General features: G+C 44.1%; 1 protein-coding gene across 5 annotated transcripts in view; it reads right to left on the bottom strand.

The window, feature by feature from the left end:
* The window catches only part of RUBCNL (rubicon like autophagy enhancer), a 47,440-nt gene that overhangs the window by 12,048 nt on the left and 16,997 nt on the right, over positions 1–18,395 (bottom strand). For 2 of the 5 annotated variants that reach the window (XM_082435386.1, XM_082435382.1), the window contains exons 1-9: positions 14,305–16,660; positions 12,288–12,918; positions 8,958–9,043; positions 8,289–8,499; positions 6,653–6,754; positions 6,136–6,196; positions 5,418–5,547; positions 2,924–3,069; positions 1,398–1,462 (exon numbers count right to left, since the gene is read on the bottom strand). In XM_082435386.1, the coding sequence (XP_082291512.1) occupies positions 1,398–1,462; positions 2,924–3,069; positions 5,418–5,547; positions 6,136–6,196; positions 6,653–6,754; positions 8,289–8,499; positions 8,958–9,043; positions 12,288–12,825 (1,339 nt within the window). In that variant the 5' untranslated portion in view covers positions 12,826–12,918; positions 14,305–16,660. Of the gene's footprint in view, positions 1–1,397; positions 1,463–2,923; positions 3,070–5,417; positions 5,548–6,135; positions 6,197–6,652; positions 6,755–8,288; positions 8,500–8,957; positions 9,044–12,287; positions 12,919–14,304; positions 16,661–18,395 lie in introns of those variants that run through there. The other 3 variants (XM_082435384.1, XM_082435383.1, XM_082435385.1) reach the window with 2 other exon arrangements.

Below are 18,395 nucleotides of genomic sequence, written 5' to 3' on the forward strand. Positions count from 1 at the left end.
CTACGTCTCCACATGTGAACAAACTCTGGGAAGTACTTTAAAAGTTGGTGGAATCATAGTCACGCATTCACAGTTTCTGAGTCATGCATTCAGTATTTACTGAGGCACCAGGATACAGTGGTTAAGCAAAGAGACATGGTCCCCACTAGACTAGCGGGGAAGAGGGTCATTCAAAGAAAATTAGTTACAACTGTGATGCATGGCAGGCATTATCATTCAACATGGCAGAAGGAAGTTCAGATAGATTTCTGCTTTCTATTTTTATTTCTTGAGGTGGAGATGCTCAAAGCCTTTTTCCTTCCAAGACTGCCTATCAAAGGAACCCTTTCCCACAAAGCTCCTCTTCCCAGCCTTCTCAGGTTAGACCTATGGATGCCTTCACAGCAAAACAAGTGATTCCCAGTCTCAAGTGAGCAACTCGCCTTTCTGATGGGGTGAAACCTAATTTTCTAGGCCCTGGGGCCACTCCCTCAAACCCTCTCAGAGGAGTCTGGCTAGCTCCTGTGTAAGCCATTCAATCATTCAACAAATATCTTTTGAGTCCCAACTGTGTGCCAGGCACGCTTGTAGGAGCAACAGATAAAGCAATGGATAAAACAGACCACATATCTGTCCTCATGGAACTTAGAGTCTTCTGAGGGAGACAGACAATAGTAAGAAAAATCAGTAAAATAGGAAAGAATATTTTAGGGGAATAAGTGGTTGAATAAAAAATAGAAAGAAAGGGGAATATAAAGTGTATATGTGTGTGTTTGTGGCCAGGAGGGTGGTGAGGTGGACAGTTTCGATAGGGTAGCCAGGGAAGATCTGTGAATGAAGAGGGGAAGGAAGGAAGGGAACCAGTCAGGGGGACGTTGTAGGGAGGGCATTCCAGGGAGAGAAAAGCACAAATGCAAATCCTTGAGTCAGGAGACAGCCTGCCGCCTTCTAGGACCAACAGGGAGACCGTGTGGCTGGAGCTCAATGCCGGGCGGGGAGAAAGCTAGGAGAGAAGAGTCGGAGAGGTAATGGGCAGTCACAGAGCCTTGTAGGTCACGGTGGCCCCTTCACGAAAGAGAGGGCAGCATCGTGAAGCGCCTATAACTTCTCATCAAAGGCATCTCTGACAAAAACGATGCACCGCCCAACTTTGGATGTATAGAGGGATAAACAGGAAATGTAAGAATTGGTTATTTGGGGGTGCTTTTTAACTTACAGTATTTAAAAATGCAAGGGTATGGATATGAAATTATGTAAATTTCATTCACATGCTTATGAATCAAATCATTGTTGAACAAAAGATTTGTTGCTGTGTAATTATTGCTTGTATGCATTTGAGAGAAAAATATACCCATACTTACGTTTTAAGAAAAAAATGTTATCACCTAATAAGCAGGCAACCCATTATCCATACTTACTAGGTTCTATTGGAGTTCCACAGCCAGCACAGAAAAAATTTTGGGCTGCTACCATGAGATCCCTCCTGAGGGCAGAAAACGATAAGAGTTACATTTCAGAAAAGGCCAAGGGGGCATTTTTCACTGATTGGAAGAGAAATTGATATCATCATACTTTTCTTGGCATGGGGGCTTAATTTGATCATTTTTCATTTGGGAAAGAAATAGAATTATTCAATAGAGTTTTCTAGTTGAAATCTCTAGGTCTTTTAAAAGCCCCTGCTGCCACCAAAGCAGAAGTCAGTATCACAAGTAACTATTCCACCAAGGGGTCTTTAGAGACTTCTCACTGGGCATACACAGAATTCTCTCTCCACGGAGAACTAGAGGCACGTAATACGTGGGAGAAAGTTCAGGGGGACGAGACACCAAGAGATGATGCACTTGGGCGGTTTACAGATGGATCCAAAGATATTTAGATGAATAAGAGGTAATATAAGACAATGCTATCAAACATTTTTGCTGAAAGATAGTCTATTGAAGTGTTTGCTATTGAACTGTTAGTGTCACAGTTCCCCATGGGATTTGGAAATACGGAGGAAGTTGTAAAATTTCAATACAGTTTAGGGTCAGCAAAAGTGGTCACGGTAAAAATATGTGGAGCCCTACTCATGTGCCTTTGAGAGGACCCAGGGAAATCCCAGAGGAAAGACATCCCACACCAAGGGAAATGACCCCTCAACAAGGCTTGGAGAGGGGGCTCTTCTGCCCAAGCAGCCCCAGAGAACTTCCTGGCATTCTCTCGAAAGAAAAAAATAAACAGTCTATAAGGCACCTCCACAGGGAAGGCAATGACCCTTACCAGTCCCTTCATAACTCTGCAGTTTGTACACTGTATTAAATACCAACCAAGAGAAATGAAAAAAACTGTATTTCGTTACACGTCCCTTTGTCTACAATGTCATCTACTCTCAGAATAAACACTACTTTAAATTATTATATATATTTATAGACAATGTATTTATTTTCTTTTTTTGGCACCATCTTAGTTTTTTTGTCTTTTAGGATTTTGTTACTTCATAGAGAACAAAGATATTTTTATTTGCATTCTGTTTAACTATAGGTGCGCTTTTCAAGATTAAATTTTCCTTTAAAAAAAGTAATTCATTGATTTTTTCTTCACATTGCACTGGAAAATAGAGTGGTCTAGTCTTAAAATTATTGTATGTAATTCTTAAGGCTCACTATTAGCCACTTAATATGAGCCTATTTACTTTTCAATTGTGATGTAATGTTCATAATTAAGGACACATAGTTAAATTCTCAAGTTGTCAAAACTTACAGAACCCAAAAGCCCATGATAAACAGGGTGCCAAGAAAGCTAACTCAGAAAAAATATGCCCAACTTTACTCTTCCTAAAACAAATTTTTCTTTGTCCCTTGGTGTATTATTTTTTGCCTTCACCTATTTTCAGAACGAGTCAGGTGGGACCCATCACCACTTGTTTTAACGTGACTGGAGGGTCCAAGCAGCAACCCAGACTTACTTGAGTGGTGGATGAACATTAAATATGATTTGAAACCTAGGGGGCACCCAGTCTCCAGTCTCTCTGATCCTCGACTTCAATTTAATTTCCTGTACTACATCCGTGCTGGATTCAAAGTCTTTCTGGACACACTCTTCATTTACAACCTGCATAAATAACCCAGAAGAGGATTTAGGAGCAGCAAGCATATTTCAGGAACTGAAATAAAAGAACATTCAGATGTGTTCCCAACATTCAAATTTACCTTGAGAAATGAAAACTGCTTTCATCTGAACTAAAGGACCTGGGCAGAGAGCCCTGGTCTAAAACCCTCTGCAGGAGAATTGCTTAAGACACCACGCAGCTGAGATCACTTTGCTTGGTATTTTCAGTTAGTTCTTTTGTTTCCAGACTTCGAATTGCTGTAAGTAGGTCAGTGTGACCTGGAATGCTTTCGTGCACAGCAGAACCTTACCCTGCTGAGTCAATAGGCTGACAAATGCTGCGGATCAGAATCCCCTGTCGCATTCAGACTTTTCCAGAAGCAGCTCTCTGCAGACACTTCCCGGCTTACACAGGTGCAGAGGCCCCTCTCCCAACCATTATACTTTCCTCTTAGCATCTAAAATCCAAACTCCTGAACTTAGCATCTATGCCCTCCATAGTTTGGTCGCTTTTGAGCTTAATTTCCAAGGAAGATTAAGATTAACTGTCCCCAAAACACACCCAGCTACACACAAACACACGTTTTCCAACCACACCGAATCACTCTGCTCAAGAAACACGCCATGTGGACTTCCCTGGTGGTGCAGTGGTTAAGAATCCGCCTGCCAGGGCTTCCCTGGTGGCGCAGTGGATGAGAATCTGCCTGCCAATGCAGGGAACACGGGTTCGAGCCCTGGTCTGGGAGGATCCCACATGCCACGGAGCAACTAGGCCCGTGAGCCACAACTACTGAGCCTGCACGTCTGGAGCTTGTGCTCCGCAACAAGAGAGGCCGCGACAGTGAGAGGCCCGCGCACCGTGATGAAGAGTGGCCCCCACTTGCCACAACTAGAGAAAGCCCTCGCACAGAAACGAAGACCCAACACAACCAAAAATAAATAAATAAATAAATAAATTAAAAAAAAAAAAAAAAAAAAAAGAATCCGCCTGCCAATGCAGGGGACACGGGTTCAATGCCTGGTCCGGGAAGACCCCACATGCCGCAGAGCAACCAAGCCCGTGCGCCACAACTACTGAGCCTGCGCTCTAGAGCCCGCGAGCCACAACTACTGAGGCCACGTGTCACAACTACTGAAGCCCGCGTGCCTAGAGCCCGTGCTCTGCAACAAGAGAAGCCACCACAATGAGAAGCCCATGCACCGCAACAAAGAGTAGCCCCCGCTCGCCACAACTAGAGAAAAGCCCGCCAGAAGAAACGAAGACCCAATGCAGCCAAAGATAAATTAATTAATTAATTTTAAAAAATATTAAGAGAAAAAAAGAAACACACCACAGGGACTTCCCTGGCAGTCCAGTGGTTAAGACTCTGAGCTTCCACTGCAGGGGGCACGGGTTTGATCCCTGGTGGGGTAACTAAGATCTCGCATGCCCTGCGGCATGGCCAAAAAAAAAAAAGGGAAACACACCCCACACCTCCCTGACTTTTGCTCCAGCTGCCCTTTGCCAAGAGTGCCCTTCACGTGCCCCTACCTGCTACAGTTCTGCCGGGCCTGAGGCTTAACTTGAATTCTGAGATCGCCTATCAGCCTTCCCAAGTTCCCCTGATGAAATGGAACACTGCCTTCCCTGCACTTCCAGAGTGCTTTTCTCCCACCCCGACTTTAGCCTCTGCCACACAGTCCTCTGCCCCAGTGGGTGGCCTGCTCGGCGGGCAGTGTGGAAGGGAACCAGCCTGGGCTTTCAAACGAGGCAGCCTGGGGCTCGACTCCCGCCGCTCTACCACTGACCAGCCCCACTGAGGGTCTGGAACTAACACTTGAAAATTAAAATAACAATAGCATCTACCTAATAGGAGACTTGTGAGGATTAAAACATGAATTGCTGGGCTTCCCTGGTGGCACAGTGGTTGAGAATCTGCCTGCCAATGCAGGGGACACGGGTTCGAGCCCTGGTCTGGGAAGATCCCACATGCCACGGAGCAACTAGCCCCGTGAGCCACAACTACTGAGCCTGCGCGTCTGGAGCCTGTGCTCCACAACAAGAGAGGCCGCGATAGTGAGAAGCCCGCGCACCGCGATGAAGAGTGGCCCCCACTCGCCGCAACTAGAGAAAGCCCTCGCACAGAAACGAAGACCCAACACAGCCATAAATAATTAATTAATTAATTAATTTAAAAAAAAACAAAAACATGAATTGCTGAGCACAGGCCCTGGTGCATCACAAGCGCTCAATAAACATCAGATTCATCAGCACCCAGCAACAAAGAAAGACAGAAACATCTGATGTGAACAGCAGGCAAAATGAGAATTTAGGAACTTTTGATTCAAGGTCAACTTCTGTTGATACTTACTATGGAGCCAGCTGCATTCAGGGAGCCTGCCAGCTGATAATTAACTTCTGACATCCAGCACTTCTTGAATAGGTGGTATAACTCTTTGGCTATTAGCTCAGCCGAATTGAAGTTTGGCTCATAAATGACACTAAAATGTAAGAGATGCAGAAATGGAACACTATATTCATGAGAAGTGTGTTAAGGGTCTTGTGCTTCAGGTTTTCAACTATCCTTCCCTCTCCAAAAACCAGAGGAGGTGTCGAACAGCAGACCGTGCGTCAACCGCCCACCGCCGGTTATCTTACTCGACTCAATTCCTCCACGCTCAACAGGGCAGCTTGTATTTGTTGAGGGTACCAAGGTGGGGAGGGGTGGTGAAAAGAGCACCAGATGTAGAGTCAGAAGACCTGAGTTCAAGTCCAACCTCTGCTATTTAACAGCACGGCGTCCTGAGGCACATCTCGTCCGAACCTCAGTTTCTGCATCCATAAAATGGATGGGTTTAAGAAATGGGTATAAGAAAACCCGCCCATCCCACCCATGAGGATTAATAAGAATGTGTACAAAAGTCTTTTAAACACTCTAAAAACACTGTAGGAACTTTAGTAGTGATTGTTTCATTTCTAAGCAGTAATCCTTGTTATTGGAACTGGCTGAATTTGGCCCAAGATGTCAGAGGCCTGGGGTCCACAGTGCCTCAGAGGTGATGGCCCGGGGGCCTGTGTGCAGATGATACCTCTTAGAGGAGCTGCAGGAACATCCACAGGTCTCTGTGGCATTGCTGAAATCTCCAAGTTCTGTGGGAAAATCAAAGAAAGGGTAGTGAGGTCTTTTAATCTGTTTCACTTAATCGTAGTCAAGTTTATGAGAACACAGAAATAGCTGCCTGCATCTCAGAAAGGACCAATTATTCAGCATCTCCATACTTCACATTCTTTTGCGTTTCTACTATGAGACTACAGCTAATGACCAAAGATGGGATTTCAAAATATGCCCATGTGAAATTTCATCAAAATATAATTGAGGCGCCAAACAGATATCGGACCATAACGAGCACCTGCTTTTGCATTCAAATCTACAAATGAGATGAGAGATTAATATCGAGACATCTTATTTTTTATATCAGGGACATTGTCTGATCTTGGGAGGAGCTTCTCTGAATGCCACGTAATGCGGTACTGTGTGTGATGAGTGTCAGTATGTATGTGGGGAGGAGGGTATCTAGTCACAGATCATGAGTTTCCTAATCTTACCGACGATAACGAATTCATCCAAGTCACACTTGCAGTCCTCTTTCATCACATCACAGTGAGTAGGTGTTTCCACCACTGGGCTGACCTGTAACACAGCACAACCTAGAAGAAGAAAGGAAGGAGTTTTCACCAACAAGAAGAAAAAGGACTGCGCAACCTGCAACACCCAGCTAAATCGAAATTGGGGAATGAAAGGGCTAGTTGATTTTTTTAAAATTTTAAAATTCAGCTGTAAGAATTAAAAAGTACAGGGAGCTCTTTTTGTGTTGTTCTTATATTCACATGATTAAGTGAAACAGACTGCTGAGTCTATTGGGGTCCACAGGAGTATTCTGCCTGCTTTTATGTAAGCTTGAAAATTTCCATAATACAAAGTTTTACAAAATGAAAGAGGGGGAAAAACACTTTTCTTTTTCACAGTGAGGCAAAGAGTATAGGTGACAAACATTGTACTGGGTTGAACATGTCCCCCAAAATCATGTCTACCCAGAACCTGTGAATGTGACCTGATTTGGAAATAGGGTCATTGCATTGTAATCAAGTTAAGCTGAGGTCGTACTGGATCAGGGCGAGCCCTAGATCCAATACGACTGGTGTCATAAAAAGAGGGAGATTTGGACACAGACACAGATATTCGGAGAAAGAACATCCTGTGAAGACGGAGGCAGAGTCTGGAGGGATGCGTCTACACATCAAGGAACATCAAGGATCCCCGGCAACTGCCAGAAGCCAGGAGACAGGCGTGGACCAGAGCCTCTGGAAGGAACCAACCTTTCCAGCAACTTCATGGCTGACCTCTGGCCTCCACGACTGTGACAGGATAACTTTCTGTTGTCTTACGTCACCCAGTTTGTCATATTTTGCTACAGGAGCCCCAGGAAACTAATACAAATATGTTTATGCTTTTCTATCCCTAATACCAGTTTGGGGAATTATCCTAAGAATGTCATTAAACAGAGAAAAAAAAAGTGAAAGGGGAAGGTTTTGATCACAAAGGAGCTATGTGCAGTCCTTTTAAAGTGTTAAAATATTGAAAGCTACCTAAATGCCAAATAATTGGGAAATGATTTTGCAAATCATGCTATTACCTCAAGAAATACCCTCACTGAAAAATGTGATCATTGAAAAACCATTCTAGCTGGGGGACAATCAACTTCTCAGCTTGGTTTCCTCATGGGTTAAATGCGGGCAATGTCACCCACCTCTGTGTTTCTCACACTCTTTCGATTACGATCAGCAGTAACATACAATTTACATAGCAACCTAGTACAGGCACAGAAATATACTTAACTGATAAAGTTAAGTATATTTAACCTGTGCTTAAGCACCAGCACCCAGCACATCATGGGCTCCTTGTTATCGGAATGAATGAAAGAGGACTACAGGGGGGAAGGAAGCCTGTGTAAGAAGAGGGATGCTGAGTGACAAGACAGAGGAAGAGAGAAAGCAGGATGGCGCCCAAGAAAAAAGCACATCGATTTCATAACTGAACGGAGCACAGTGACCAATTCCAAGCCAAGCGGCAGAAATGGTGGGCATTGGACAGGTTACTCCAGAAGCTTTAGACAGAGGGTTTGACAGAGGGGATGCATGTGGCAAATACAGCAGGCAGCTTTCGCATATTTGCCCCACTTGCCTTCAGAGCCACTGTCCGACGAAGTGGAAGAGCCAGATTCCTGCTTTATGTGGCTATAAAACGTCACTTCCGAGTCTGCCTGCTCGTTCCCAAGCGACCCGCTGGCCTCTCCTGGACTCCAGGTCTCTGTGTGCTGTTGACTCAGAATACTACACTTCATATTCTCCATGACTGATATAATCATATCTGCAATGTAAAAGTGAGCATTTTCCTGCAGAAGAAAAGATGATCAGTTAAAATTCTCACAAGAATAATCAACTTTTTTTTCCACTGAGGGTGTATTAGATTGAAAAATCAAGAAGTTGTATTTAAGTGGAGTTAATGCGTAGACATATAAGTGTTTACTTAACTGCGTTATCATAGGTCATTACATCAAGTACAGCCCACATCTCCCAGAGACAGAAGATTTAGCCCACTGCAACCAAAAGATGACCCAAGTTGAATTTCTTGTGATAGGAAACCCTAGACTGGTGGCGCCTCAGTGGGAGACATCATTCATCAATCATGGAAAACTTCCCAGCTGAGTGCACACACTACCAATCAAATGCTGAAATGAAACTTATTTGCCATGCCTCATCCAGTGAAGTTTCCAGATTGAAATCAGAACAGCACATTCTAAGGGATTAACACTCTTGGTGGTTTTAAAAAGAAAAAATAAGCTATGTTCACCTTTTCTACATCCACAGGGAGCACGAATGCCTCTGGTGAGAAGGAATTTGAAGAAACGGTTCTTCCGCCGACTTGAATAGCACCTGCTAATACAGCAAGTTATTAAAAATAGAGAAAAAGAAGTTCAAAGATTATCTAAGAACAATTCTAGGGAGTGGCTTTTAAATGCTGCTTTAAAAATCAGCACAGGGTCTTCCCTGGTGGTCCAGTGGTAAAGAATCCACTTTGCAATGCAGGGGACGCAGGTTCGATCCCTGGTCAGGGAACTAAGATCCCACATGCCGCGGGGCAACTAAGCCCGAGTACCACAACTACTGACCTCGCGCGCTTCAACGAGAGAGCCCGCATGCTACAAACTACGGAGCCCACACGCTCTGGAGCCCGTGCGCCACGTGCCACAACTAGAGAGAGAAAACCCACACGCCACAACTAGAGAGAAGCCCTCATGCTGCAACAAAGAGCCTGTGCACCGCAAGGAAAGATCCTGCATGCCGCAACTAAGACCCGACGCAGCCAAATAAATAAAGAAATAAAATAAAAAATAAAATAAATAAATATAAAAATCAGCACAATTCTAGAATAAATTAGGACAACAGAAGAAGAAAGACCCTTCTGATGGTAGACCCTGCGGATGGCAGAGGGTCATCATTTCTGCAAGAAGCCTCCGGAGTAACTTGGGAGGAATCCTCAGAGAAGGATTCCCAGAGAGCCATGGGAATGGAGGAGACCAATGAGGAAAGAGGGTAGAAAGAGAAGAGGATCATGGAATCTACCTACAGGAGATGGAGGGTGAGAAGGAACAGTCTAGAAGCAGGGCCTTAAGAACTGTGGGATCATTCCTCCAACTCACTGCATTTGACTTAAAACTTCCTGTTTACAGAAACAAAATCTATCTGAAAAAGGTCAGCACTGCTTCTCTAAAACGTTCTTCCTCCAGTCAAAAACAAGAAGAAGCTGCAGAGGATATATTCGGCTGACTCATCCATTCTGCAACCTTATTAAGCCACTCCATTACTGGCAATGAACACCACCAAGACAAAAATGAGGCCTGTCATGGGACATCTTATTGCAGCATGTACGGCAAAACATTTCTGTGAGAGCCATAAGCGCTGTTGTCCCAACCTGGTGAATCAGAACAAAATGCTACAGATGTTTTGAAGGCTTTAAAGCTCTCGAGGTGGCAAACAGAGAGGCAAACAGGATCCCTCCAACCCCTCTGCCTCGTCCTCAAGAACTCCACTGTTGCATGGAAAACTTTGGACCTCTTAGCTTCAGAAGCTGTCTGGGGTGGGCAAACTTTTTCTGAAAAGGACTAGGTAGTAAATATTGTAGGATCTGAGGGCCACACAGCATCTGTTGCAATTACTGCTCAGTTCTGCCACTGTCCTGAGAAAGCAGCTATAGACAAAACAAACACAACTGTATTTGTAAACTCAGGAGTCTGGCGGGGTTTGGCTACAGGTCATAGTTTGGGGACCCTGAGGATAGAGGAAAAAGCACAGAGAAAAATCAGACAGTGGATTCCAGTTCCAGCCCTCCGTTCACCAGCTGTGCCTCTGCAGTAAAATTTCCTCATCCCTGGAATTGGGATAATTATCATTATTGGGATGCTTACCTTATTAGGAAACTGCAGGAGATAAGGAATGTGAAACCACTTTGTAAATGTGTAGATCCTATGCAGACAAAAGGAATTGTTTCTTACAGCCCCAGGAAATGCTGACAGGCTCAGGTGTCTTTCCCTCCCAAATAATCTAAGAAAGGAAAGCCCTGCTGCTTCCATTTGAGAGGCAGCAGATCCAGGAAAATTCCAGGCCTTGTGGCAAATGCCTGCTCGCCCCACTGCTGCCCCCATATCAAAAAAAGAAAGAACCATCTCACTCGGGACTTCTTTTTCTTAAGCCCATGGAATGAATCCCCTTACCAAGTTTAAGAGATACTCTCAAAAGACAGAGTGGTTTTTAAAGGTACTTAGAGAGATTGCTGGGAGTCACTGTTTTTGGACAAAGCGGCTGGGGTGCCTGTTTTCTTTCTTGGAGAAAGGATAATTTGAAATTGCAGAACCACTTCCTGTAGAGGAATATGAAAAATGATTTGGGGCAGGGGTACACCAGGCCCTACAGGTCACCTTCCGTCACTTTATAAGTTGTCGTGGTGGTGGCCTGTGGGAGAGAGGGCTTTCAATTTTCTCTGTTTTCTCCTCACTCTTCCCTGAGACAACCTAGTAGGAAACTAATTTCTCACTTTTCAACCAGTGAATTTACAAGTCACTCTTTTCCTGAGAACTATCTGGCCAGGTAAGCGAAAAGAGAAAAAAGGCCTATAATCAGACTGTGTCATTTTGCTCAAATTTGGTTCTTAACTCAAAGTTAGCCCACTGAAACACTGTCCAAAATCTGCTCTTCTTAAACTATTAATAATATGTTAAAGATTGTCACCATCTTTGACTTTTCAAAAGTTTCAATAGAACAAATAAACCCCGTATTTTAGGAAAGGGGGAGGACTGGTTCCTGCTAGTAAGAAATAAATACACACACACACACATACACACACACACACACACACACACACACACACACACACACATACAAAGGCAGGCAGCTTTTAAAACTGTTTTGAAAGAAAAAACTTCATTGACTATTTGAACTAGAATTCCAACAGAAATACACGTTAATGCAAAGTGTGAATATAGCATAATGAATATTTAAAAATAAACTAAGTGTGCCACCAATTCTAACAAGAATTGCTAATTTATTGACTCTTGAGTGGCGTTTGGTAGAGATTATCTGATTTTAGGAATTTCAGTATTTTAGGAATATGTGTGTGACCTCATAGCCCTGGTTTTAACAGAAAAAGGTTTTGTCCAGTTTGGAGGAATTGTGGTTACCGTTTTTAAGTCTTACTTTTTTTTCTAGCCACACTCTGTCCAGGTAAATCTAACAGGGGAGGCGAGTTCCTCTCCTACCTCAGCACTGGTGTGAACTGGAGCCCACTCTGTCTGGACCACCTTCCATCACCACACTGAATGCAGAGCCCTTCTGGTGCTCTCCTGCAGGGCACACACCTGCTCCAAGACGGCAGGTGACACTGATTATCAACTAAGTTGAGCTAAGATGACATCTCCCTGCAGTCTAAGGAGAAGGGGAATCCTTGACTCTGCCCATCGTGACCCATTGCGCTGGGCCAAAGACAGCATGAACTGAGCCCTTGCCCTGGATCGTGGGCAAAGTGGAAACCCAGGAGCTTTTCCCTCGCGAGGAACACCTGGCCTCAGCCCCGGGCAGAGCTGGTGTGAGAACAGACAGGAAGGAGGGCAGTCCCCACCAGAGTTACCTGCATCAGTGGAAGCTGTCAGCTGGGAAGGCTTGAAAAAAGCATTGTCAGCCTCACGACACGGGCGAGCAGCCAAATCAATCTTGGAGCTTGTGAACAGAGCCGTCCAAGGACAGCGTCCTGGGAGCACTGCCCGTTCTTCCTTTGAGGTAAGAGAGGAGGCACTGCCTTTTTCAGCTGAGCCCCGGGCAGGGGAGCTGCCCATGGAGTCCACAGTGCCCTTCGACAATGACGTCTCCGCCACGGAGTCCCCAAGAGGTAACGGTGAAGGGCCCAAGGGAGAGGCGGCGTCCCGAGCAGTATGGCTCTCTCTGCTCCCCACTGCTGGCACCTGGGGGGGCGAGTCCTGCACCTGTTGCTGCACACACTGGGGGTTAATCCAGGCAGCTCTGTGCCTCGTAAACCTGATGTTCGATGCGCAAGAGGGGTGGTCCGTGTCCAGGAGGCCAGGCGAGCCATCAATGTCACCAGGGTCATTGCTGATTCCTTCCCAGGGGTCCCCAGGAGAGTCCTGCCGGCCCGCAGACTGTGACACCATCTTCGAGGCTCAGGGCTGGTGTGAATTCCCTTGTGCTGTTGGATTAGGACCTTGAACTCACCACCTGGTCAGCTAGAGGGCTGGGGAGCTTATCTGCAATGAGCAAGAATCATTCACGATAAACAAGGGCTCGATCATATTTTTAACCCCAAATTCTTTTAAGGAAGCAAAGAAACAAGAAATAAAGTTTGTACTTCGCCCTATACAACACAGTAAATTCCGCTTGGATTTAAAAGGAAAAAATCAATAAATGAATCGGCCGTAAAACTAGAAGCAAATGTAAGGGATATGACATTGGGATAGGAAAGGGAGTTCAAAGCATAAAAATATTATTTTTATACCAGGATAAAGTCGTATAAGGATACTGCTGATAAAAAAACAGGTAAAAATGTAATACATACATGCAGTATTCCAATAAAATTAAATAAACTCAAAATGGGAATGCCATCTGGAAGTAAAGACACATTTTCATAGTTTCTTATTTTTATTTAGCTTGTGTTTGTATTTCAACAAAGTAGGCAAGTGGCATGTGAAACTGAGAACAACCAATAGCACTGAAAACTTTCTTCTGTATAACTTTACATGAGCTTGTAATACTTACTCAGATTATAACAGCAATACGAATTTATGATTAGCTTACAATATCTAAAGACCACACTACAAACCTAGACTCTGTCTTTAAAATGGTCCGCTCACTTTTCAGCTCCGTTTGTAGCTTTAGTAAATTAGGTAGTGATTACAATGTTGAGAGTCACACAAATGGAACGCGCTCTCATCACTAATTACAGGCCCAGCACATGTGTCTTCCTAATGTTCTCCCACTGTCCTTTACGTTGTAAAGCTCCAAACAACCTTCAACAGTCAAAGCAAGGTTGGCAGGGGGAAGGTTTAGAGGTGGAGGTGTCTGCTTGGGCACTGACCCTAAAGGAAGGGCAAAATCCATGGGCACACTGCAGTGAGCCTGAGACTTTGGTCCTCATAAAATTCCAGGGCTTTAAACACCATCATTATATATAGGCGGCTCCCACATGGATCTCTATTCCTGACCTCCCCTAACTCTGGGCTAGCGTATCTTACTGCTTATTTGACGTTTGTCCAGGGGGCATCACAACCTGATATATCCAAAATAGACACTGATTTTTTCCCCCCCAAATCTGCTCCTGCCTGGTCTTCCCCATCTCAGCAACCCCCTAGTTGCTGAAGCCCCATATGTAGGAGTCAGTACTGACCCTACCTTCCCAGGCTCTCCATCTTTAACCTACCAGCAAGCTTATATCTACAGCTACCACCCTAGTGTAAGTCAGCATCTTCTCCCACTGGACCTCCTGCCATCTTCCCAATGGTCTCCGTGCTTCCACTCTCAACCTATTTATAATCAAGTTATTCAGAGACATCTTTTATAAACCTAAATCATTCCCCTAATCGACCCCCGCCCCCATAGCTTCCCATCAAATTTGGAATAAAATCCAAAATCCTTACCTTGTCCTCCAGGCATGACATGATCCTCTCCTGCAGACCTCTCTCGCCTGTCCAACCTCCGGAAGTCCCAACCACGCAGCAAACTCTTGGGTCCCACACGCTCTTGCCCCCTCTCTGTGCCCCGTCGTAATCTCTCTGCTTGGACCACTCTTCCCTCAAATGATCACACATCTGGCTCCTTCCTGTGTTATGCGTGCCTGGGTTTATGAATGACTTCCTCAAAGAAGTCTTTCCTAACTACCTCTCTTAACGTAGTTCCCTGCTTACGCCTTCTCACATCACTTCGCTTAATTTTCATCACAGTAGTTCTCACTTCCTGATACGGTCATCTCTGTCTACCCCCCTGACTAGAAGCTCCAGGAGAGCAGGGCCCTTGTCCAAGAGTGGCAGATGGGGGCTCAGTGAAAGTTACAGACTGAGTGAATAAATCCAACAAAGTGGAAATAAAGTCACGGGTAGAGGAAAGACTTCTGTGGTCGATACAACTGCTCTATTATGGTAGCAGACTTACTCATCCAGGGATGGAAATGAATCAATGTTTCCTAAAGATACAAAATTTTTCTCACCCAGTGCTTGCAAATAGGCCAAAAGAAGGTAATGTGGAAACCGGGTTTTCTTGATTTGTGGGTCCTCCATTGTAGATCATAGTTTCTGGAGTGATGTAGGACATCTATATATATATATATATATCATCCTGAGAACAGGGCACAAGCTCCAAATCACCAGTCACAAAATATCACAGGATTTGGTGATAACGGCCAGCACTCACTACCTGAAGTGTTTCATCTTCCTTCTCCCGACCTCAAATCTCACTTTGTGCCCCAATTTCTCTTTGTCACACATCTTTTCCTCTCCAGTAATTTCAAGTGTTATAATTACCAAAAAACCCACTCATGACTATGGTTTTATAAAATGCCAAAAACACAGAAGCCTGGAGTAAAAAGTGAAGCAGTGTCACTGCACCAAGCCCCCACCAATCCTACTTCTTTCCCAGAAATAACACCATCAACCATTTTATTCCATCCAGACCTTTTTCTGTGAATTAACATACATATGTCAGATCAGAAGATATGTCTTATTTTCTTTTTTATATACACATGAGATCATAGTAAACATACTCTAAACATACCTTCTTTTTCTCTCAGCAACATGTCTTGAGGTATATATTCTTTTTTTTTTAAAATATTTATTTATTTATTTACTTACTTATTTATTTATTTATGGCTGTGTTGGGTCTTCGTTGCTGCGTCAGGGCTTTCTCTATTTGCAGCAAGCGGAGGCTACTCTTTGTTGCGGTGCGTGGGAGGTAGCTCCTCTTGTTGCTGAGCATGAGCTCTAGGCACGCAGGCTTCAGTAGTTGCAGCACAGGGGCTCAGTAGTTGTGGCTCACGGGCTCTAGAGCTCAGGCTCAGTAATTGTGGCACATGGGCTTAGTTGCTCCGTGGCATGTGGGATCTTCCCTGATCAGGACTCGAACCCTGCATTGGCAGGCGGATTCTTAACCACTGCGCCACCAGGGAAGTCCCGTTGAGGGTGTATATTCTTTACCTTAACTATTTTACCACTTTTTATGGTACAAATGTATCATAAGTTCCTAGCCAGACTCCTATTGATGAAACTTTTCAGTTTTTCACTATTATAAAGTATACAGCAATGAACATCTTCATTCATGTTGCTTTTGATTGACTTTCTTTTTTACTAGATCTTTTCTTTCACTAGTGCCAATTTTAGTTCTGAGTCCATAGCCCATGATAATCTCACTATTTCCAAGAGAATGAAGCTATGTCAGTCATGTTTTATTTTCAATTTTCTGCACATCGTATCTGGTTTTGTGTGTGAGAGATGATTACAGATATGAAATCATATGAAAAACACACAACCTCAAACAAATGGTAAGCAGTAGTGATACCTGTGTTTTTATAAACAGTTTAAAGTTAATAATTCAAAGAGAACGACGTGATTTATGAGCCTCCCAGATATGGAATCAACTGCACTGGGCAAAACCAGACTTCCTTATAAAAAGTAATTTTCAGAAGCAGGTGCTTGTTCTACTTCCTTCTAGAAGGGTGTTCTTGCTTCACACAAATAGCCAGCAGCTGCTGGCTTTGCCAGGTTATAGAATAAGAACATTTTAGAGCTGGAATAGGCCCACAGAAATTCAAAGCCATATCTAAGGTCACAGCTGGGTAGTGGCAGAGAAAGGATGACAAGCCAGGTTGGACACTCATTAAGGAGCATGAGTTTCTCTGACATGCAGACTGACACAGAGGAGAGAGCAATGATTGGAAACAAAGTCCAGACCCTGGTGATGACAGATCATCTCCATTTCTTGATCTTTGGGGCAACAGATAATTCAGGAGATTGTTTATTGCCACATTGCTTGTAGTCTGTTATTCAATTAAACCAATATTTATTGAGCGTCTACTACATGACTGGCAGTGTTTTTGTTCTGGTAGCACTGGGGTAACAGTGGTGACTAAAGTAAGTCTCCTGCCCTCCAGTAGCTTACATTCTGGTGGAGGGGAGACAGGGACTAAACACATCATAAATTTCAGGCACTGACTGGCAGCAGGTAACATGGGTCTAAGGAATGCCTGGCATCTTCTCAAAGTCCTTCCCACTGTCACAAATGAGCTCCCTTGAATCAGAGATGCTTAGGTGCAAAGATAAAATCAATTTCCAAACACATTTTAAAGGAAGAGAAAGCCAGTTGCAAAGCTGACTGTCATTTCTATTGAGATTTTCCTACTGAAGGTAAACACAGGCCAGATTACTAGTTAACACGTGTGCAGCAGCAAAGGCCCTAGACAAAGGAAAGACTCCAGGACTCGACCCGCAACACCCCAAGTCATTCTGGAAGGTGCCTGAGCACTGGAGTCATTGGTCCCATTGAGAATGACTGCATTACTAGGGCCACTGCTGAGGTACGGCGTCCGCTGCAAAGATGCAACCTTTGCAAGAGGGGCGGATGACTCACCGTGAACCTCTATAGAGACCTGCAAGACAAAAGTCTTGCAGACCATAAGCAACCAGCATTTTAATGGTAGCGAGACGGCTTTAGCTCCTAATACCCCTAACAATCTTAAAGATACTCCAGGGCTAGGAGCAAGCATGTCAGGTTTAGGATTTAGGACTTTCTCTGCCTCAGCACTAGTACCTGAATACATAACTGGGAGCATCAAAGACTCATCTTAAATGTTACCTTCTCTGTGAGGCCTCCCTGGTCACCCTATAAATAATGGTAACTGCCCCTCCCCTGTAGTTCCTCTCCCCCTTCGCAACTATCTTTCTCTCCTTACTCCTCAGCACTAATCCTCATTTCATTTAACCTCAGTGACTAACACCCACTAGAATGTAAAATCTTTGAGGGCATTTCAAAAACTTTTAATTTTCTTCACTGATCTGTCCCTAGTATCTAGAACAGGGGCATATCATAGGTACTCAGTAAATATATTGAGTATATGAATAAAAGAATGAACAAACTAACCAACAGTACCTAAGCATGGTTATATTAGTTATTTCCATTGCCCAAGAAAGGAAGCCAAGAACAGATGTCACCCTGTAGAAGAAACTGGAGATCACGACCTAAAATATCTGCCAACCATTTCCTTAGAATAAAGGGTGTTAGAGAAATCACAAACAAGAGTTGAGGGTGAAAGGTCAAATTCATTTCTCTCAGTTTTATGGTGTCTTACTGAGCATGCCAGGTAAGAGACAAAAGCAAGCAGAGAATGAAATGATCTTTAACCACAGCATGTGAGCTCTTTGGTTAACACAGACCCCAGAACCTCTTCCCATCTTTCTGTATCTACTTCCCTTCATGCTTTGACTTTAAGCAAAGGCTAATGTTCCCCCAAGGATGTCTACAGACTCAAGAGATCACAGATCACACAGAAACCTTTAAGATGCCCAATAATGCAACTTCATAGCTTCCATGACAGTGGCCAGGAATCAGAGTAAACTGCAGTTTTGAGACAGCTGCACCTTCACTGCACATGTGCTGAATGCTGTGTTCTCATACGAAAAGCACCAGGAAGGAAACAGTGCCATACCGCAATGGTGGCTGGTGGCATCACACGACTCCTCTCCGT

This window comes from Balaenoptera physalus, assembly GCF_965194825.1.
Source record: "Balaenoptera physalus genome assembly, chromosome: 18".
Taxonomy (NCBI): domain Eukaryota; kingdom Metazoa; phylum Chordata; class Mammalia; order Artiodactyla; family Balaenopteridae; genus Balaenoptera; species Balaenoptera physalus.